The sequence below is a fragment of the Chanos chanos genome, chromosome 2 (genome assembly GCF_902362185.1).
Source record: "Chanos chanos chromosome 2, fChaCha1.1, whole genome shotgun sequence".
NCBI lineage: Eukaryota > Metazoa > Chordata > Actinopteri > Gonorynchiformes > Chanidae > Chanos > Chanos chanos.
The window spans coordinates 35,841,192-35,863,266 of NC_044496.1; the positions used below are offsets into that span (position 1 = coordinate 35,841,192).

General features: G+C 42.2%; 2 protein-coding genes across 2 annotated transcripts; one reads left to right on the forward strand and one right to left on the reverse strand.

Moving 5' to 3' along the window:
• The first annotated feature begins 600 nt into the window (after window positions 1-600).
• LOC115804795 (MAR-binding filament-like protein 1-1) lies at window positions 601-12,836 on the forward strand. Its single transcript, XM_030765290.1, has 24 exons — window positions 601-619; window positions 915-976; window positions 1,521-1,808; window positions 2,513-2,610; window positions 3,856-3,994; window positions 4,453-4,572; window positions 4,860-4,985; window positions 5,504-5,608; window positions 6,047-6,235; window positions 6,654-6,874; window positions 7,097-7,364; window positions 7,631-7,692; window positions 7,829-7,892; window positions 8,192-8,299; window positions 8,530-8,661; window positions 8,922-8,995; window positions 9,099-9,183; window positions 9,349-9,451; window positions 9,629-9,711; window positions 9,930-10,031; window positions 10,556-10,657; window positions 11,446-11,634; window positions 12,366-12,426; window positions 12,610-12,836. Exons 1-24 carry the CDS (start codon window positions 601-603, stop codon window positions 12,834-12,836), a joined length of 3,027 nt encoding a protein of 1,008 aa, XP_030621150.1.
• Window positions 12,837-13,790: 954 nt separating this feature from the next.
• Window positions 13,791-17,666, reverse strand: syt18b (synaptotagmin XVIIIb). Its single transcript, XM_030765291.1, has 5 exons — window positions 17,522-17,666; window positions 15,850-16,889; window positions 15,287-15,376; window positions 14,698-14,750; window positions 13,791-13,941 (listed from the first exon to the last, which is right to left on the reverse strand). Exons 1-5 carry the CDS (start codon window positions 17,664-17,666, stop codon window positions 13,791-13,793), a joined length of 1,479 nt encoding a protein of 492 aa, XP_030621151.1.
• Between the last annotated feature and the right edge of the window lie 4,409 nt (window positions 17,667-22,075).

Below are 22,075 nucleotides of genomic sequence, written 5' to 3' on the forward strand. Positions count from 1 at the left end.
AGAGAAACAAAAGTGAGTGGTATTCTTTTAGCTGTTGGCTTACTGTTCACTATGTGTGATAACCATTTACAATTGTTAATGTAAGGCACATTATCAGTGGTAATATTTTTGCAATTGACGCATCAAGTCTTCTTTATTAGAGCACTGAAGAAGTGGTAAGCACACATGTGGACATAAACTGTAAACTGTTTGGATAACATTGTCCCGACAAGAAGAAAAAAACTTGTTCTGCGTAGCTTTTCTGTAAATAGTTTTTAAGAGTTGTACATTATGGGACTTGTCAGGGAAAGTAAAACAGGCATTTAGGTACTGTTTGAGACGCATCTGACTAAGAAAAGACTTGTTTGCAATTAAACTTGGTAAGATGTTTTTTGTGTTTTTGTGTTTTAAGGTTGCTTGTGTCTTACCATATGCAGCTTGCTGTAGTACGAGAACTCTCTAGAAGGTGTGAAGTATGACTTGGCTAGGGCAGGGCAAGCATACTCACGCTCAGAGCATTCAGGGAAGTTTCCACTGACACTAACCAGCGAGAGTACCCCTTAAACAGCCAACCCAAATCACATCACCCCTCATCTTTACTGTTCCCTCAGTCTGATGGATATGGCCCAGGAGTGGAGAGGTGGGAGGAGGAGTCTCTCCCCCAAGAGGAGCAGTGATGTCTGGGGATGGGACTCTAATTGGAGCCCTTTGGGCCTCAGGCACTCCCTTGGGTCCTCCAGTCCACTCTCATTCTTGGATCTGGACTTCTGGGGGAAGAGAAGATCCCATTTCAAATCTCAGGTCAGCAGGGAGTCTGATTGAAAAGATTTTGTTTTTTGAAGACTTACGTTCTTTGAACTACTTGCTCTTTTTCTGTTGTGTCATGAGTCAATCCTTTAACGTGTTTGAACAATGGACTTTCTCTGTCCTGTCAGTTCTCAACATGGAGCTGTATGGGGTCAGCTGGACCAAGTCACCGCTCCAGGATCAGCACCGGGTTAGCATTACAGCATCTCGTCAAGTGTCCATTAGTTCTAACACATCAACAATTAAAACTGTTTTAAGTTGCCTAGTGTTACCCTACATATTATGCTTAATGCTCACATAAAGATTTACCCTAGTCCCACGTTAAACTGGATTCTGAATGACAATTGTTGTACGTTGTTGTAAGTTCAAGGCAAGTTTTATAATCCTTCATAGAAGCATCACCCTAACATGTACTCATGACTGCATAGATGTGATAAAATAATACACCATTAACAGCCTCTCTCTCTCCAAAATTGTTTCCCTACAACCTGTCCAGTGTTCTGGGAAACAGATCAAAACTGCTAACCGAGGGACCTTTCTTTGTTTACATGTTTTACTTTTCTTATTTTTATTGTGATTTTGGTAGCTATTGGCTGGATTGGCTGTTCTTCTAATTGATATGATAGGATTTGTTTGGTCTTATGCAGTCCTTATTTCTTTTTTGATTATTGGTAGAATGTGCATTAATGCTCGCGATACGAACGTATTATTGAATCTATTCTCTTTGCGTTATCACACTTGACAGTCGATGTGAGTCGAAACAGAGTGATTCAGATGGAATTAAACAACGGCAGTCCGTGTCACGTCTGGCACCAGAGGGAGCACCTCGTCCCTGCGCCTCCACTCAGGAGGCCGAGCTACGAGTGGCCCTGGAGGAGAGTAGCCAGAGGAGGGCAGAGTTGGTCCAGAGGCTCCGTGAGGCCCATGGTCATCTGGATGCGCAGACAGACCTGCTGAAGGATAAGGACTCTCAGCTGCAGCACAGCCAGAGCAGCACCCAGCTACTGGAGCTTAAGCACAAGGTGAAGACGAGAGAGACACTTGACATGAATTGAACTGAATTGAATTGAATTGAATTGAATTGAACTGAACTGAACTGAACTGAACTGAATTGAATTGAATTGAGTTGAACTGAACTGAACTGAATTGAATTGAGTTCAGGTGTAAAGGAAGATATACTTTAAGAAAATCAATGTAAAAACCTGGCATATAACAAAGTGCCATGGCATAGAAGATTCTTCTCTTAAAGATTTTTCTGTCTTAATATTTATTGTCTTAGAAGAACAGAAGAATTTTTTAGCCCCCTCCTATTTGGTGTCAGTGTTTTGCACAATGTTCACTGTCATTAACCTGCAAGCACCTGTGTGAACTGATCAGTTTACTGTCTTGGTCCTGCTTGTATTCAGCTCCAACCCTTTGTTGGAGTCCTGTTGGTTTTAGAGAGATTAATCTCAAACCATGGAACAGGTGTGTTAATTCTAAGTACTATTACTAGTACTAGTACTAATTCTAAGTACTATTACTAGTACTACTACTAATTCTAAGTACTATTACTATTACTAGTACTATTCTATGTACAAGAGGACAGCAACAAATATAGCAGAATTCCTTGTCCTGGATACAGATGAATGTGTCTGCCATTCAGTGCACCTTTGTAACTGGTCTTAATGGTAGTGCTGCTTTTGTGTCTGTATCTGTTTACCTCTGTGGGCTCTCTTCTCTACAGCAGCTGGCAGAAGCTGTGAGTGCTCTTGAGAAAGAGAAGGAGGCGGCAGAACTGAGTCGTTTTGAAGAGAGTCGTCGCCGTGCAGAACTGCAGGATAAGTATGTCAGAGGCATAGTACTGCATGTAATTGCATGAGTAGTCAAGTCAGTGGGATTTAGGAAAACAAAGTCATATACACTAAATGTGTCATGCACAGTCTGTGTTAACCATCCTCTTGCCCTTCAACAGTGGTCAGTTTCTGACCACAGGACCACTGTTAGCTGTATGTTTTTGTGTGGTGGACCACTCTCAACCCAGCAGTGACACTGACACATGTAAAAACTCCAACAACACTACTGTGCTTGATACACTCCTACCAGCGTGGCCATGTCACTACCATGTCACTACCATGTCACTACCATGTCAGTATCATTGCCGTGCTGAAATGTATCTGCCATACAAATAATATCCCATCAGCAGCAGTCCTGTGACCAGAAACTGACCACTGATGAATTGTGCATGGCAACAGATTGGCTACTGTTTGTAATTGTACACCTATATAGTGTACTTATAATGTAGGTATACCTCATAAAGTGGCCAGTGAGCATAAGTCCAAAGCAGGTGTTTCAACTAGAGTGGACAGAGAATGAAGTACTTTTCACCATATGCTGTTGCCTGTAGATTTGAGTTAGCTTTAGCCTGCGTGTTGCTACCTGTTGGCACCCATGAATGCAGCCCAGCGGGGGCTAGTTTTACACCAATCTAAAAACCCAAACATAGGAGAAATTTGACAGATTTGTTATTAATGGGTGAATACAACCCATGGAGCTCCCTATGGAGCAACACAAGGGAAGAGAAGGGAGGATTCAGTTGCTTGCAGTACATTTCAAAATTTTATTTATTTATCACTATGAGTCAGCACCATGGAGGTTCTTGAGCATCTATTGGAATACGTGATTATGTTTAAGTCTCCACTAGACCAAGATTTTATAATACAGTTACATAGCACTATGTTAATGAGTCTTCATTTAACTCTAGCTGCACATATTCAAATGTACATTGTGCAAGGAATTAGTAAAGACACACCAACACAGGCACCATGGAGTTAAGATGTTTAATGAGAGTGATAATGTTCTAGAGGTGAGCAATTAGTAGACATAGTGCAACAGAATATTTTGGCACATTTAGATTGATTTCCCTGAACTCTGGCCATGTGAACCTGATTCATCTTATTAACTAATGACCAGTCCCCTGACAATCAAGGATCCTGCTGCATCAGCACTGCATGAAAGAACAGGGCTGTGGGGACTCAGGAGCGGATGGTGAAACATTGATTTGTTGTTCCCCTGTGTGTCTAAATGAAGGGTGCTCCAGCTGGAAATGGATTTGTTGAAGATGCGGTCTGCTTTAGAAAGAGGAACTCTCACTCAGCCCCAACGTCTGTTAGCACAAGCCCAGCTCAGTGCCTCATCCCCTGTCTCACAAGATGACTTCTGCGGAGAGGTACATCATCCTCCACTATTCATGCACAACAGTGACTTCTATCTTAGTGAGTTCTGCTCTTTACAGTTTCAGGCCCCTTTGGCAGTCATACTGTGTAACTGTCAAGTTTTGTCATTTTTACGACAGCCTTCACAATACTTGATCTTAATATAAAAGAGGTCGTAAAGTGTCTGTTGAACATTTCTCACAGTTCATCAACACAAAAGTATTAAAAAGTATTAAAAGGATACATTTCCTTTTATTTCTTTTTAAAGAATCGGCGACCTTCTTTTGACATTGTAATTCGGGAGAACAGTATTGTCAGAGAAAAAGATGACCATTTCCTGTTTTTATCACCTTTTACAGCATCATTACGGGTGGGTGGGGGGTGAGGGATTTGACCACCTTCACTCTCCAATGCTTTATTCATAACTAAACATTTACCCACTATGACAGAATAATCTCCTGTTCAGGGACAGAAGCAGGCAGAGAAGGAAGTGAAGAAGCTGAAAGAGGCTCTGACAGAAGCAGAGGAAAGAGCTCAGTCCCTGGAGGTGGAACGAGACCAAACACTCCAACAGCTCTGCTCATCTAACGAGGTTGGGTTAAGACGTCGCGCAGGGGCAGTGTGACCAACATGATCTTTCTTTCATGTTTTTCTTTTCATGTTTGCTGGCAAAGCAGTGGACCCAGTTGTGGTTTATTTTAGTGCTAACATGAAAATACTAGGCAAAGTAAATAAAGAGGTGTGTATGCTGAGTTTTTATAGTTGCAGTAATGAACTGAATTTATCTTCTTTTGAGACATCGTCTTTTAGTCTTAGGAGAACCACTGGAAGTCCACTGTCCGTTTTGACTGTGCTCCACTGCCCTGTGTTGAGTTGCAGGCTCAGCTGACGATGTTCAGGGAGCTGGAGGAAATGAAGCAAAGATTGAACACATCCGTGCAGGATCAGACAGAGCTGCAAGACCAGCTCAGTGACAGCCACAGTCGACTGGGCCAACTGGACCTGGTGAGAGGTGGCCCAGTTAGCAGTTTTGATCTGTTTCCCAGAACATTGGACAGGTTGTAGGGAAATATTCTTGGAACAAAATCCTGCTTCATTTTCTTTACATTCCCACAGTATTGTGCTATGCAAACTGTTTCCAATTTGTTATTTTAACAGAGCAGTCTGAGAATGAGATTGGTGAAACAAACCTGTTATAATGTAATGAACTTCGTAAGAACTTAACCGTTGTCTTTGGAAGGTTGTTGCCAGGGTAACAGTGTCCCACATCCTGGAGAGGCTTTTTGTTCACTTTCTTTTCAGAAAGCTATGCTTGCTTTTTCATTCTTCTCTAAATTTTAAGTTAAGTTAAGCTAGGTTAAGTCAGTTCAATTCAAGGCAAAGCAATTCTGTCTATTTCTTTACTGTATCTTTTTCTTTTATGGTACTTCACTTTGCTGTCTGGTTTTGAACTCTGACTATGGCATTGGTAGAATGTGACCTTTAGCACAAAACTAAGGGACTCCACTGTTACTCTTCTTTAGGAGAAAGATCTTTTGTCCACTAAAGCACAGAGACTGGAGGACAGCCTGGAGGATCTCAAGGCAAAACTAGCTGCAGCGCTAGCCGACAAAGACCGTCTTATCCAGGTACAAAAACAAAAATAAACAGCGTTTATGCCTGCTCTTGCCTGTTCCTTCCTGACAAAGCATGTACATGCACACATGAAGCAACACGTTTGCCAATCTCTTTTCCAGATTGGTTGACTTTAGAGAAAATATAGAGCATTCACACCTGTGACATAATACATAGAATTTGTGTCGAACAATGAGAGCTCTAAATCACAGCTACTAAACTCAAGCCTTTGAAATGTTTTGACTGTCCTGGTTAGGTACTTTCTAATTAATGACAGATTTCTACCTGGGAATCTGGTGTAAGTTCTCTCCAGCAACATAGATTTAGAAAAAAGTTTGCAGAATCAAAGATCAGTGGGGTATATAAATTAAAGGACCAGAGCTGATTGACCCTGTTTTAATTGTTCACACAAGACAAAGGACAGTATAACTGACTGTGGATTTGTGTTGTAGGAGAAAGCTGATATGCATCAGCGTGTACAGGCTTTGGAACTGCAGCTTCACCGGGCTCAGAGAGGCAAAGAGGGCTTCAATGAGCAAATGTGTCAGCTGCAGCATGAGCTGGATCAGACCAAGACCCAGGCCAGTCAACAGCAGCGTGACATGATGCTTATGACAGAAGAGCTGCTCTCTGTCAAACAAGTATGTGTAATTCTACATCACCTTTTTAGTCAGTCTTTCCCAAGTCTTGTCCCAGGATAGGCCGAACCCTTCTATCCCTGCATTGACACATCTCATTCAACTAAACAAATCAGCAGACAGCTGTTGTTGTTTTAAATAATATGTTGTTTGGAGCTGGTTAGAACAAAAAGTGTCGTCAGTTGGCTTACCAGAACTTGGCCAGAGACAAGCTGTTTCTTTATGAAGTTTCCTTGTCATTTAATTTTGTTGCACTCAAATACAATGTAGAAGATGCTAGAACTTTTTGATTGGCCTAAGATTAATATCAGATTAATAGATTTTCTACTTTAACCAACATAAGGGAACAGCACTGAATGCAAACTTCAGGCTATTGCAATGTTACGCTAAATCAATGCCTTTTTTTAATGTGCTCTATCAGCAAAATGAGAAGCTGACTTCAGACATGGCAACTGTTACTCAGAAACTAGAAGTGACTCTGAAACAGTTACATGAACTTGAAGCAGAGAAGCTGATCCACACCAATCAGATTGCTGCACTGGAGACAGAGCGCTCACAGCTGATTGGAGAGAGGGAAGAGTTGCTGGACACGATTGGTCTGGAGGAGCTGACAGAGCTGAGAAACCAATGTCGTCTACTCAGGTTTAACATCTAGAGTTTAAACCTCATGATTCTAGTCTGAGGATGCTCTCCTTCCTCACCCTTACAGAAATGGCACGACAAACAAACACAACTCAGTATTAACAGTAGAACTGAATGGAACCACTGAATTAAAAGAAATTTAAGAGGGTTGCTCAAATCATTTTAACTAAATATTTGCTCTGTGTCACTAGCATGGACTGTATATCTGGTTCATATCCATAGAAAATCACAAAGTGCTTTGCATCGGGATAATCAGAAGCTACAGGCACACTGTCAAAGTCTGGAGGAGAAAATGCTGCTGAGAGGGGCGGAGCTTCACACAAAGGAGGAGGAGCTTCAGCATGCAAGAACAAAACTAGAGCAGGAGAGGGAGGAGCTCACGAGAGTGGCAGACCATTGGCATGAGAGGTGGATGGACGCTGCGATGAAACTACGTTCTATGCAGGCACAGGAAGAGGAGGCTAAGCAAAAACAGCAGAAGGCCAGTCACGTAAGAGATGGTAGACCTGCTTTACTCGTTCACAGAGGATTATTTACAACCATCTCAACTTTCAGGGATTAAATATTCTTTATATACAGTGTTCACACTTAATAGTCAAGCAGTATTAATCTACAGGTCTGAAATGGGCTGCTTATGTTGTAGTAGAATTACACATACATTTAACCCAAATCCGATAACATCCCTGAGGAAGTTGTTAAGAATGCATTTGATCTTTTAAATACATGCTGAAGTCTCCCTGTCTGTCCTTGCTTAAGGAGGAGGTAGAGGAGTTACCAGGGGTTGTGGAGTCACTTCAGAAAGAGCTACACAAAAGCCGGTTAGAGGACACATACACATGGAGGGATGCTGCTGTTTAAAACCAACATATAGTTTTGCATCTGGTCATTTGAAGATGATACACAAACCAGTTCAATAACTCTGTATTCTTGCTCTTAATAATTATGCCAATACAGAGATGAGATCCAGACTTTGATTGGACAGAAAGTCAACCTGGAGACAGAGCTTGACAGACTGAAGGTATAAAAACATAACAATGGAGTGTGAATAACAAAACTTGTTTGAAAACTTGCCTACACCAGGGTGATACAGTCAATATGCTAGACTTGCTATGAGATATTTAATGCACTTATATTTCATAATACATGGTACCAGCATAAAAATATTCAGAACATACACTCCAAAAGTTAAAGAACAAAATAGTAATTGGATTTTCATTGAATTTTTATTCTTTCAAGAGTCATTAATTTTGCCAATGGCTAAAACTTCTGTAGCACGTTGTTCGGTTTTTGGGCCTAAATGTATGTTTTGTGTCACAGAGGGAGGGTGGTGCTGTGGGAAGTGTGGAGATGGACACTTGCATGCGGGAGTTGGAGCTGGAGGGAAACAGAAGCCAGTCCCTGCTGCAAAGATACAGAGGAAACACTGTATGTCCTGAATTCTTCTTCTCTACGCTCCCTCGCCCTGGCTGCACCCTCATACCAACATATATAAACAGCAAGTGAAAATATAAATACCCCCTTAGATACCAGATTTTAACACAACCATGAACAACAGTTCTGAGTACAGGATCCTGGTCCTGATCTCAGGTCCAGTGCCTGGAATTATGATCATGTGTGAACTGCTCAGAGGTTCTGCTGGGTTCTGTGGCCTGCAGGTAACTCTGGGGGATATGGATGGGGAGTTGATGCAGGTAAAGGCAGAGCTGCAGAACGTCTGGGACATGCTGAGGACCAGAGAAGCTGAGCTGGAGGAGCAGCAACAAGAACTGCAGTCTGTCAGAGACCAGGTGAGGTGCAGCTGATTGGCTGATTGGCGGGTTGTAAGCACACTTCATTTCAGGCCCTCAAATCTAGATATACTCCTGATTTTTTACTCGAGGCCACACACACACCTGTTTAAACATTGAGTAAATGCACTGACACAGGGCAAAAAACAGCAGAACCTCTGACTCTACAGGTCAGAATTGAGCAGACTTGTTCTACAATCTTGGGTTCCAGTTACTTGTATGAGGTGAGTGACTCTGCATCTCTACCTCATGTCATTCAGGTTTCCCAGCAGAGCAGTGAGGTACAAAGACTGGGGCAACAACTGACAGTCAGAGAACAAGAGCTGAAGGAAAAGTACAACCATCTCACCATGATCACCATCTGTTGACCAGTTACCCAATCAGTCTCTCTTACCCTAAGAATTTATTTTCTTTAACATGTCTTCTGTGACTATTAGGGAGTATGCTCTGAGGAATCTAGAGAGCTTGAGGGACTCAGAGAAAGTGGAGACAGAGAAGAAAATACTGGCTCTACGGCAGGAGGTACATAGTCATATCCACTATATATTATGGCATAGAACACATATATGTATGCTATAATTCTACCACTTATAATTCTATCATTTCAGAGGCACTCCATAACTAATACCATTCTCTGTGACTGAGCTAGTCAGACAGCCTTGGTTTATGTATGATTTATATTTCTAGCCCTACCTCTGTCTGGAGCTTGCCAGGCAGAAAGCGCCGGAGACTGAGGAGCGGCAGGAGAATACTGGAGAAGAAAAGTGTGCCCAGGGATCCCAGTCTCAGGGTGAGGGGTCAGGCTAAGGGTTGTAGCACTGAATAAAGGAGGCAAAACAAGTGACTTATCTAAGGTTCTCTGTTAAACAGTCAGTTATGACAGGGGTTTTCAATGTTTTTAGAATCTAATGGCAATATGATCAGGATTAGGATGAGTGAGTCACGTCTTTATCTGTGTGTTTCACAGAAAGCAGAGGTACAGCTGAGCAGATGGAGCCTGTGAGCCAGCAGTCTCCACAGACACTGAACACAGTCAGACAGCTCCAGCAGGTATCCAACCTCCCACCAAACCCACCAAACCCAGGGGTTCAACAGCTGTCATTTTCCAGTGCTCTATGAGCCGTGAAACATTTCTGTAACTAAAAAAATGATTCATTCAATTTATTACACAGTGAGAGACAGTTATTAGCGTCAGCTGGCCATTCCGTGCTGCACTTTTATTCACTGCTTGTGTCGGTCTTGCCGCTACGTTCCTTCTGTTCCAACAGAAGAAAACAAGGAGCGGACCTTTTCCTGAAAGCCAGAAAGAGGGAACTGTTAGGTCTGACAGCATCGACCCAGAACAGCAGAGGAGACTGGTTACTGAACAGGTATGGCACACTCAGAACAGCTAAAGCTTTATGTGATGTTTTCATAACAGACGCTCTCATGTAAATTACATCAAGCTGCATATAACAGCATACACGAGAAAGCACATAAACAATGCATTTTACAGCTCACTCAGTATGTTCTAACGGTCTAGCTCCTGGGCAGGCAGTCATTCTCTTTGATGGAAGCACTGTTCCACAGCTGTATGTCAGCCTGAATTGTTAATTTGATTAGTTCTGTTTAGATGTTAGTGGATTTAGAAGTGTTTAGGTGGGTTTGTGGTCAAAGCTTGTGCATTCTACACAATGGCTTTGCCTGAAGAGGATAGTGTAAACCCAGTCTAATGCTCTGAGTTATGGTCTCTCTCTCCACATCCTGCCATTTGCACTTATTCAGTTAATCAAGGACATTTCAGTGGAAAAAGATGTGTTTGTGCTGTACCGGTATAAAGATTTTCAAGATAAAAGCCCAGTAGAAATGAACTGAGTAAAACTGGTCCGATCTCTCTCTCTCTCTCTCTGTATAGTTGAAGAGCCTGTTTAAGGAGAGGGAGCAGCTTAGGTCTCCAGGAGCTCAGAGGAGGGCAGGGGTTGTGCAAGACTGGGCCCCCAAATCCAAACTCAACAAGGTAATTACCTGACTCTTAACACAGACTGCGATCAGATCAGGGTTTGTCAAGGGATTGTAAAGCAGTAAGATTCAGTGGCATAGCAGGTCAGGAATGGAGCCCCCTCCCACCCCCAGCCCCAGCCCCAAGCCCACTCCCCCAGGGTGAAATTATACTTCATCCCCAGTATTAACAGTGCAGAGGGTCTGTGTGATAAGTATTGAGCTCTGCGGACTACTCTGCGTTGGGTCTATGATGGTCTCTGCTCTGCACTGCTCCTAAACAGAAACTTGAGGGAGCTCTTTGCAATATTGCAGATATCTCAAAGTCAGTGATTGGTTGTTGCATAGTGGGCAGTAACCTCACTGTGACATTACAAGATGGAGAATTCTGTGTTCTTAGTAAAAGATACTAGGACCATAAATGATGTCTGCACTGCGGTGTTAAGGTCATATTTACATGACAAACAAAGACACAAAGAGCACTGAGTATAAACCAACCTTTAGATAGATATATTCTACTTCTGAGCAGCTTAGTGTAAAATCTAAGCAAGCACAATAAGACCAAGTTCAGGGCTTTATCTGGGGAAATGGTGTACCTGCAGGTTTTTAGGTAATCTTTCGGTTAAGACTGTAAGAAGTTGTTAAGACTGTAAGAACCTTTAATCACTCAATTGGGACAATCAGTGGAAACCTCACAAAAGAAATTAGACTGTCTTGGATCACAACACACCAGATAAATTAATCTAATCTAATGGGTGATTCTCTACTAAACCTACCTTCTGTAAGACCGTTCTTCTCTTCTCTCAGAGTCAGAATGCCCTGGATACACCCAGCAGCCAAAAGGGGAGTCAACAGGAGAAGGAGGCCGAGCCTAGGGCAGTAGACAGGGCTGAGACTGGGGGAAAAATTGAGGAGGTGCCAGGACCCCCAGAGAGACTCGAGTTACAGGAGAACGACACCGGACTCATACAGGGGCAAAACAGCCAAAATGTCCAGGTGAGGGAGTACAGTTGGGATATGGCACTGTCTGAAGGCCCTGACATTTAGTAAGATTGTGCATGTTAAATAATCTGAGACTGGTTTACTGAAGTGAACGTAACTCATGACCTTTGACTGGAATGTGTAAGAGATTAGAGGGCTCATATGGAGAGCATAATCGAGTCCTTCAACTAATCAAGGAGAAATCTCTCACACGCTAGCGTTCACAAGAACATATGGAGACATTAAACACACACACACACACACACCCACACACAAACTTACATGTGCACAGACAAACTCCAGTTTGAGCAGATTGTCCTAATCTGGCGTCATGTCTTAATACAAAAGCGTACATGCTAAGGGGGGGTTCAGTCATAGGGGGGTTGGGGGTAGACAGACTTAGGATGATGATCACATGTAGCATTCAAATTCCCCTCCAATGGATGTTTAATCGGCTTTGGAATGAGAACAGAGAAGAGCAAGGAACACTGGTCAAAAGCCCAGATAAAAAAACTCTGACATTCCCTCTACACACATCTGGACAGTCAGTTTAGTGGTTAAAATGTTGAGAACTGTTTGAATAGGACAGATTTTATTTGACAAGCTTAGACTTGCTTGCTACATAAATCAGCTGCTTTATCTCAAGTGGACAGCAACGTATGATTATTACAATGATTTAACAATAGCAAGAGTTCATTTCAGTCAAAGAATTATAACATCTGTCCCAATTTTTTCCTTTTTACCAGATGACAGCAATGAACATGAAAATGGAAACTCTAAAAGAGAGAAATGAAAATCTCATGAAAGGTGAAACTGTGTGAAAATCACTTTACTCACTAGGTGTCCCACAGTTATTAGGCATGACAGTAACAAGTTAATGCTTGTTTGCGCGTGTGTGTGTGTGTGTGTATGAGTGTCATAAAGCTATTCTTACAAAAATAAAACATATAGCTCTGAAATAAAATGAATTTTCAATGTTTTTTACTGAAGCAGCCAAGCTAAAGTTTGAGCAGCACATCCAGCCTCTGAGGACATCTGTACCACATTCTGAGGAGAAAAGCTCTGCTCATGCTGTGCTGAGTTTATCTGAATGTGCTGACAGGGGAGAAGGGGGAAGTGTAGATAGGAAGTCAGCTCTCTGTGAGGTGGATGGAATGTTCTTAGCCACACAAGTGGAGGTTTTGGACTCAGAGGTGGAGGATGAAGAGGATGCGTAGGTGCTGACGTAGAAACAGGCTGATGTGGCAACAAATGAAGACGTGAGGGGAAAGCCAAAGGTTGTGACAAAAAAAAAAAAAAAAATTCACTTTGTGGTTTCTCTTCAGAGAAGATGCTATAAAGCTTTGTTGCTTAGTTTATTTCCGTGATATGCTCCGTCTCATTTTGAAACCCAACACCTCTCTGCTCTCAACATTTATAATGGAATTTATGTCAAGGCACATCAGTAATAAATGATACCGATTCAAACCAAACCATTTTAAATTCTGTAAGACTAACATGTATTTACCACTCTGTTTTGGGCGATGATTTGCAGTGAAAAATTTTTTGTTATGTATGCCATTATATTTGATATGTGCTCTGTAATAAACTTACAATGTGAGTGGTGTGAATTGTTGAATCAGCATAACAGTGATTCTACTTCAAAATGGGAACAATATCGACACGATATGACAGTTAACAATCTCTCTTCATTATGATCTTATTATATTTTGTGTTGAATAATCATGTAAATACGCCCCCCCCCCCCCCCCCCCCGGGATACACACATTCACACACACACACACTGTATTTGTAATGTGGGTATATCTGATGGGTTCTGGTTCTTCACTCCAACTTCTATTGTCAACTCAAACTGTCCAAAAATGTATTTCCTCTAAAATCCAGAAAACAGTTCATTGTGTTCCGTCATATGCTAATGGAGAGTTAAGAGAAAATTTCTCAGTGAGAACCATTCCACTGAGGAGCTTCCAGTGATAGTGCTAGAGTCTATGGATGAGAAAAGAGAACAATCCATCCATTTATCCATGCCCAAGCATGTACATGTTTTCTAATTTGAATTAGTGTAATCCAATAGACTGAGATGGTCCAACAAAACATGCCCATTTTTCTGGTCTGCATTGTTTCTCCATCAGCAGTGGCAGTTTAGGGGCATGCCTGATTTTGAGTGGTTGTCACAGGGCCAGGTTGAATGGTATGCCACTGTGCTGTCTCATCTTGGCCCCTGCTGCACATGGTCCTCCAGTGAGTTTGCCCATCACCTGGATACTCCTGGCCAATGAGAACATGACCCAGAACCCTGCTAGTGGAGAGTAGGTGTCCCTGCTAATGAAGAAAAGGTGTTTGTTATTCTGATAAACACAGAATATCAAGTTGTCAATATTTTGATGGTATTTTGGCATCATATATTGTTACGTTTATTTTTATTTTAATATTTTTCTCTCTGAAAACAAGCATTTATAACAGAGATATAAAATATCCTGGCCTGTTCCTTTATAATAGGGTTTTTAACTTCTCACTTTTCACCACAAGAGAAAGATGAAGTAGGATTTGATCGGGCACCTGCATGATTGTGAACTCTAAAGTGATGGACAGTTGAGAGATATCACCAGGAGGCAGGTCAAACAGGAAGGAGGCATTCCAAACTGTGTCACATCCTGTCATTGCTGTCGTCTCTCTCGAGCCAATCACCAAACCATCGTTTCGTAGATTAATTAGCACGCAGTGCTCTGTGTACAAAAGATGTTAGAAAACCCTCGGTCATCAACTTTACATAAATGATGTGCCATGTGGCAGGCCGCCTCTTACGTGGTGAGAGATGTACTGTATGGTTAAATGTGACTGTATAGTCTGTGGTAGTCTGAATGAGGTGTGACACTGCAGAGCTAGAACAAATGTGAAATCCGTCATATCCCCAGGCCTAGAGATGGAAACCCGTGACGTAGGCATTTACCTCTGAATATTACTGTATTACCATAGCACATGGACACTAATACAGAGTACATGAGATCTCACAAAACACACACACACGCAAACACATGCACAAACAAACAGAACCCTATCTCTGTGAGTCAAGCTTACACTGAGACCTGCGGGTCAGAGCGGATCAGAACTGTGAAAAACGGGAGATCCGTCTGGAGGATTGAAAGAATGAGGGACAGATTAAACTACAATATCATTAAAAATGGGATTAACTGCCAGCGACTTTAGGTTCTGTAAGACAATCATTTAATCCTAAACATTAAAAGCAAACATGGGGGCTTACTTTACTGTCTCCCGTGGAAACCGGAGGCTGGATCAACCCACAAACTTTTACATAACAACCCAGCATTCAGTGTATGACCTCAGCAATGTATGAGAAAATGTTCAACTTTATTACTCTAGGGATTTCTGCTAAAATTTGGTATAATATTCTGATAGAATACTTTGTTAATAATCTTTGCATATTTCAAGCATTTTTGAATTGCAATGAACACATATATTGCTTTCTTTTTTTGATCCTGTGGCAAAAATAACTCATACAATTATATAACCTGCAGAACAAAACAAAAGTGTTGTTAAGCAGAAGGAAAAATCAGAGTACAGAGGTGGAAGAGCATGAGACAGATACAGATGGTCTACCTGGTAATCCCGGCAACGGTGGCAGCTTTGACAAGTGCTCCACTCTTACGACTGTGACTTTGAGCCGATGAATCAGGGCCTGGTACTGCAACTGAATGAGTATCTTTCCTAGAGCCTCCACCCCCTCACAGAACACACTCTGACAGAAACACACCACACACAAACCTGGTTATCACTCAATATTTAGAGTGTTTTGCAACTGCAGAGCATCTCCATTCAGATGCAGTGATACATAGACTGTACTCAATGCCCACACTCCTCTGCTGGTATGTATATCATGAATATGTCATGAATTTTAAAATTCTCTGTGTCAGTAAATTATCATGTATATTTATATTGAAAGCCTATACCTCTTAATGCTGGTCCATTTTCAACCCTTCATTTCAGCTGATGTGCTTGGCATTTGTATGACATTAATGACATTTGTAAACTGGTTTCCTCTGTCCTTATTATTTTGCATAGAGAATAAAGGCATGTATAACCCTCTGATCATTGTCCATATTGTTGTTAAACTCTAAAGCCATGACCATCTTTATGGTTATTGTAAAATCTGAAATACAAAATAAACAGACAAACAAACAACAACACAAAAAAAACCAAATTGAAACTTACATTTTCAACATAGTCCACAGGCTGTCTGAGTTCCCGGGTGCAGGTGATGGGCAGTTCTGGTTCCCAAACCATGTCCCTGCAGGGAATTTCCAGTTCCCCCAGTGAGGAGGCCCTGTGACCAAGTGCGTTCAGGCTGAACACGGTCAGTCTGAGCACACAGCTCTGGAGCTCCTCCAAGCAGCCCACGTCCAGTACCAGACTATGTCCCTGCAGCTGTGGGCCGAGGCTGCAGTGCCTTGCAGACATCTCCACAGCGTCAGGGCGCACTGGAGGCAACTGAGCCAGCACAGATACCCCGACCAGCCTCTGCAAAGTGCCTGTCAGACTGAGCAAGGAGATGGTGAGAGACTGCCGTGCTGGCGAGAAGATGAGGGAGAAGTTCAGAGAGGGAGCTGTCAACTCACAAAGGGAGTTAGAGCCGTAATTTGGGAGTGAGGCCTCTTCTAGGAGGAGGCATTGGCTCTGAAGGGCAGAGGGTGTGCCTGGAGACCCAGGACTTTGACTAGTTAGTCTGCAGCGCTCACTGTATAGAAAACTGTCCCCTGTCACTGTGCAGTAATGCTCCAGAACCTTCCGGGTTTTGGAGAGGAGGCTGAGTTTGGGTAGGGAAGGGAGAGAAGAGCGACCGCGGGTCATGGGCCGGTACAAGGACGAGGAGAGGGAAGGAGAGCTGAGACGACGCAGGGGGAAGAAGGAGGACTTGTACTGCTCGTTGAGTTCCGAGGCAGCCCGCGATCGCCTTCTGGAGGTCACAAAGTCATCATCGGACGAAGAAGAGCTGCCAACAGCGGATGGGTATTCCAGCACCTCGCCCTCCAGCTCCTCATACTGTACCCTCACGGATGTCATCCCTGACGATGGCGTGGGGCTCTGAGCGTGGGTCACATGATCATCGGCTGCTGTGGGCGGAGCCTGTGATGATGCAGCTTCTTTGTCCTCAGGGGATTGTTGTTTCATATGTCGACAGCAGAGGAAACAGCCCAGGATCAGTGAGAAGCAGAAAACTGCCAAGCCCACTCCCAGCAGAATCTGCAGGTGCACTGCACAGACAACAAAAACGCAAGACCGCACAGTTTTACTCAACATTGTAATCCTTAACACTGACCATTGAGAATGCTGGGGTGGGCAGGGACAAAGCTCAGAATTAATCCCTCTACACAGGAAAAAGCTAAATTTAATCTGCCATCAAGCCTCATTCAGCGAAAAAAAAAACCAATCTCAGTGTTTTTCTGTTACTGGAGAGAGTCAATACAGGAATCATGAACAGCTTTAAAACAGACACAGTTACAAAATACATAAGAACCAGGAACTGACTCAGTGGTCTGCCAATTCAAACAATAATGACCAAGTTTGATCAAACTTTATCATGCTGCATTATCTGATTAAGAAGCAAGCCAGTTTTATTTTTTATTTCATTTCATTCTTCCCAATAATAATTCGCTACGATGATCACAGTTTGACCTAAATTAACCACGTACTATGTTTTCTCCATTAAACATACCTATTCGGTGATTAAATAGCCATAGAACAATTAGGAAGCTGGGAGACCAAAAGTTTCCAAATTTTCCCTGTGGATTTGTTTGACTTGAATTGGGTTTGAAAATGACTAAAGTCACTCTGACTGAAGATGTGTGTTGTGTTGGGTGGAGGTGTTGTGTTTTGAGGATCGTACCTTCCAGGTGTTTGGTGAAAAGCACCTGCACCAGGAGCCAGATGAAGAGGAGGACGATGATGCCTTCAATCATGCCTTTACAGCAGAAGAGGAGTACAGAGTGCCAAACAGGCTGCCCAGGGCACTCTTCATCCTCACCAGACATGACTGCACTACCACCCTGCTCTTCTTCACCTCACAGGAGTCTTCTCCTCATTTAGTTGAACATGTCCCTGAGGTCCAGTGCCGCAGAAACACACACGTTCTCTCCATTATTCTCACTTATCGATTCTCTTCGCCCTCATTCCTCCATTTGTTGTTCTTTTTCATTTTGGTCTCTTTTTTTCTTTGGAGAACAAACAACGTTCAATAAATTATGCATTCACTGAGGTGAGATTGGAAATAAAACACTGGACCTGTTCCCTCGGCACACAGAAAACAGAGACGTGCTGTCAGAAAACCCGAAAATAAAAGTCAGAAACATCCTCACTCATTGTGGAGCCAGCAGCAGGTGTCCCAGTGATGAATCCGCAGCATGACTAAAACTCATTTTCCTGATAAACAATGTCAGAGGCGCTTCCAGTCAGATTTGACACGATTAACCCTGTAATTTTTGCCTAGTTTGGATAAACCTGATCGTTTTTTTTTTTTTTTTAATTTCTGTTTCTCTTCGGAGAGACAATTTCTGTCTCAGCAGGACAGTAATCCTCTGACAGTTGAGTGAAGCACTGACAGACAAACAGCCAAGGGGAGGGAATACACTACTCCAGATCACTCACGTAGGCAGTTCTTAGAACAAGGAGGGTCAGACCGAATGCCTGGTCAACACTGGGACCACCTTCCACTTCACGCCCTCCTCCCACCCCTTCCTTACTCAGAGACAGCACCATCAATGCAATCCTCTGCTTGTCCCCACACAGACATCCAGCTGTCACTTCCATTAGCAGGCTCATTTTCCATCAGTGTGGCTCAACACTTTGATTTTCTCAATAGACACAGGCTATGGAGGCATACTCACCCACCCACCGACACACACACAAACACACACTAATGCAGCTGTCATTAAATGTCCTTTAACATGCAATAAGAGATATGAGAGAGTATTATGATGTCAGAGAAGTTTGCCTGGACTGAGATTAAACATCTCTGGTGTCATTTACATTTTATGTCTGTCACAGTCTTAGTTAAGACCAATATAAATTGGTTTAAATACATTGTGGTTGTGTGTCAATCCAAATTCATAGAGGTCTAGATGTCCTCTGGATTCTTAATTAGCGAGTTAAAAAAACAAGTTTGAAAACAAGGATTCTTAATTAGCAAGTTGAAAATTCTGCTGTATATTGTGTGGTGACAGAAGCGACAACACCTGGACAACCACATCAAGCCACAAGGGAGCACTGGAGCAGCTGCCAAAATGCTGCCCATCACCGAGTAGCACTAGGACCCAGGGGAGCTTTTCCTCAAAGCTATCATTAGTAAACAAAGACTGCATTGCTTTTAAGTCTCCACCCCTGGATGGGGCTGTGATCAGCTCCAGCTGGGCACCACTGAGGCTCTTCAAGGCCATGTACAAATGGCAAAAAGAGGCTACAACAGGCTTTTTAACTAGTGCTTGCAGCTTCTGCTCTCTCTGGGTCCCCTAAAGAGATGAGGACCAGAGTGTCCAGAGCCACCCGACTCCCACACTGACTCAGCTGTCTGCTGCAGGCTGAGTTCTGTCCTTGTCTCACCTCCCTGCTGCACACAGGCAATGGCACCATCCCCACCACCTGTGCTGCTGATTTCACCTGTAAATTCACTCACAGCACTAAAGAAATCACTCCTCCTAGGACACTGAAGGTTACTTCGCCTCAGTGCGCTGTGCTGCAACACTGTTAGGTAAACCTTCACACCACATTTTGTGAAATAGCCTGTCACATCTCAGGCCTAAATGTCTCACCTCATTCTTCTTCTTCTTTTTTTTTTTTATCATTATTGTTTTTGAGCAATCAGACTGTAATCCATAAGTTTTTTTGGTTTCTGTCATTCACCATGTATCACCGACTGCCTGAAGAGTACACATGCCTGTTTCTGCCGGCTAGAGATCAGTTCTGGCATGAGGGCAGGGCTCCTGTCTTTGATTGGCAGACATAAATCTCTTAACATAAATTTGCTTCCATAAAAAGTAGAGCCATTTGTTTTCGAAAGAAAAGTGAGTTAATGGAATTAATCACATAAAGACAAACACACACACACACACACACACACAGAGGAAAAAAATGAGGCAGATTAAGCACGAGGTGTCAAATCAGACTTTAATTTTAACTGTGTAAGTTCCATGTGTAAATACAATGAGGTAACAGCAGAAAGAAGAGAGTACAAACACAGTGATGTGGTCTTTGGTTTTCAGCTGTGAAGTCACCTGATAAATCCAGCAGAAAGCAACAATCAGAGAGATATCAGCATAACATCAAGTCCAAAGATCAAACAAATGCAGTTCTTTCAGTCACAAAACACCAAAGAAGAAGGAGAAGGAGAAGAAGAAGAAGAAAAAAACAGTGATTACTTTTAAACTTGTCTGGAAAGGAACTTAAGCACTGATTGCCGACTTCTGTTTGTTCAGATCACTCACTGCATCTGAGCTGAAGTTTTGCGTTGGTCAGTCAAACAGTTTGTTTTCCTGAGGTATGAAAAGCCTTAATCCTAATCACGGTTATAGCATATCACAGTCTTACTCTATCACAAGATCTGTACACATTTCTGAGGTATTTTCCTGTACAATACAAACAGAGAACAATCCAGCATTTCACTAAAGCTAACAACAGCATAAGTTCTGAGGTATCTCGGCACAATAATGAAAAAATCTGTCTCAAAATGAGTGTGTTGCACTCTGATGCAGCCTGAGTATTCCTGACACATTACTCTGTAGGAAGGTAATTCTGAGGTAATAACGACTTCTTTTCCATACTGAAACATGTGTCCTCTAATTGAGTGATTTCATTTTCTCACTGAGGTACAATCAAAGGTTGTTCATGTCAGACGTGAGGCGTCTCGGTGTTTGAGGTAAATATTCTGATATTCCTGAGAAAAGCAACTTTCCAATATGGAAAGACAATCGAGGCCAGAAGTTCAAGAATGAAGCATACAAAAAAAAACAAAACAAAGAAAAACAGTCCCCATGCAATCCGACTCTTCTATTTTGAGGTACACTACAACATTGTGTTTGAGGAAATAAATGTTCACTCAAACTGAGTGAAATGCACATCTCAAGTCTATAAATGATCGTCCCACGCCTTAATGATTGACAGGTGAAGCACTCACTCTTTGCTCTAGGCTTGTGCCTCCACTACTGTAAATGGCTGTGTGCTGTCTTTTAATTCAGCTGAGGTAGAGAGACAACCAATCAAATCTAATCTGGCATCCTTCTGGATCCATTCATCTCCATTAAAACTATCTTACCAACAACAACAACAACAAATAAAAAAAAAAAAAAAAGCTTTTCAGCTATGTAAAATTATTTTTCCAAAGCAAATGTTATCTGCAATTCAATGAATATTTAAGTATACATCTAGACACAGAAGAAAATGGAACAAAAGAGAAACGTAAGAGAGAAGAGACAAAGAAGGAAAAAAGAAACATCACAAAAAAAACCCAACTCCTTTTTTTGTCCATAAAACTGACACATGAAGGATTGTAACTGTCCAGTGTGCCCTTCAGCCCAAGTGATACTGAGTTCATATGAAATGTCACATAGGAAGCAAAGACAGGTGGGAAAAGATTCTCTATTCACAGAACAGAGTCGTAGTGATAGCGTTATTACAGTTTTATATATAGGCAGGCTAATGTGCATCAAAACTGATTTCACATGTAATCTTTATGTCCTGAGTTAATGACTTTGAAATCTAGTGTAATGATATACTATGTAAACAACATAAACAAAGAAACACTGTCAACACATTAAAAAATGCAAAAGTGTAAACTGCCTCTACAGGATCTGGGCAAAAATTGTGCATTGTGCCATGATTGCTTTGCCTTGAGTGTTTGTGTGTATGCAGATTCATCATGAGTGTGTATACATGCAAAAGCATATATTTTTGTACAGATATATAAGAATTTAAACACAGACCTGTGGCCTTAAACAGCATTTGTGAAGATAGTTGAGGTATCTGTTGTACAATCGTTTGTCACAGAAACAAAAAACAAACAAACAAAAAAAAACACCAACCACAAAACATCTCTGAGTCCTGATGGGTTTGTCGTTACCATGGTTACCTTAGCTGAGACGACGAGGTCTCTACTACAGGGCTCAGGGGGGAGTGAGCTGCTTTCGAGAGGGGAGAGGGACGGTCAACCCTGCTCCTGAGGAGCTCCGGCGTTTACCAGGGGGGTTTTTTTGTTTTGTTTTTAGTTTTTTTTTTTTCAACTTAACAGAAACATGGCTAATTCTGGCATTCAGAGGCTGATCAAGACCTTGATTTGATGAATCAGAGGGGTGCGATCAAAGCTAATCCAAATCAAGCATACATACTGCAGCTCTGCAGGAGGAGGGTCGACCCCCCTGAGTGGAGCTGTTGGGGTAATGAAGAAGCTTGTTTA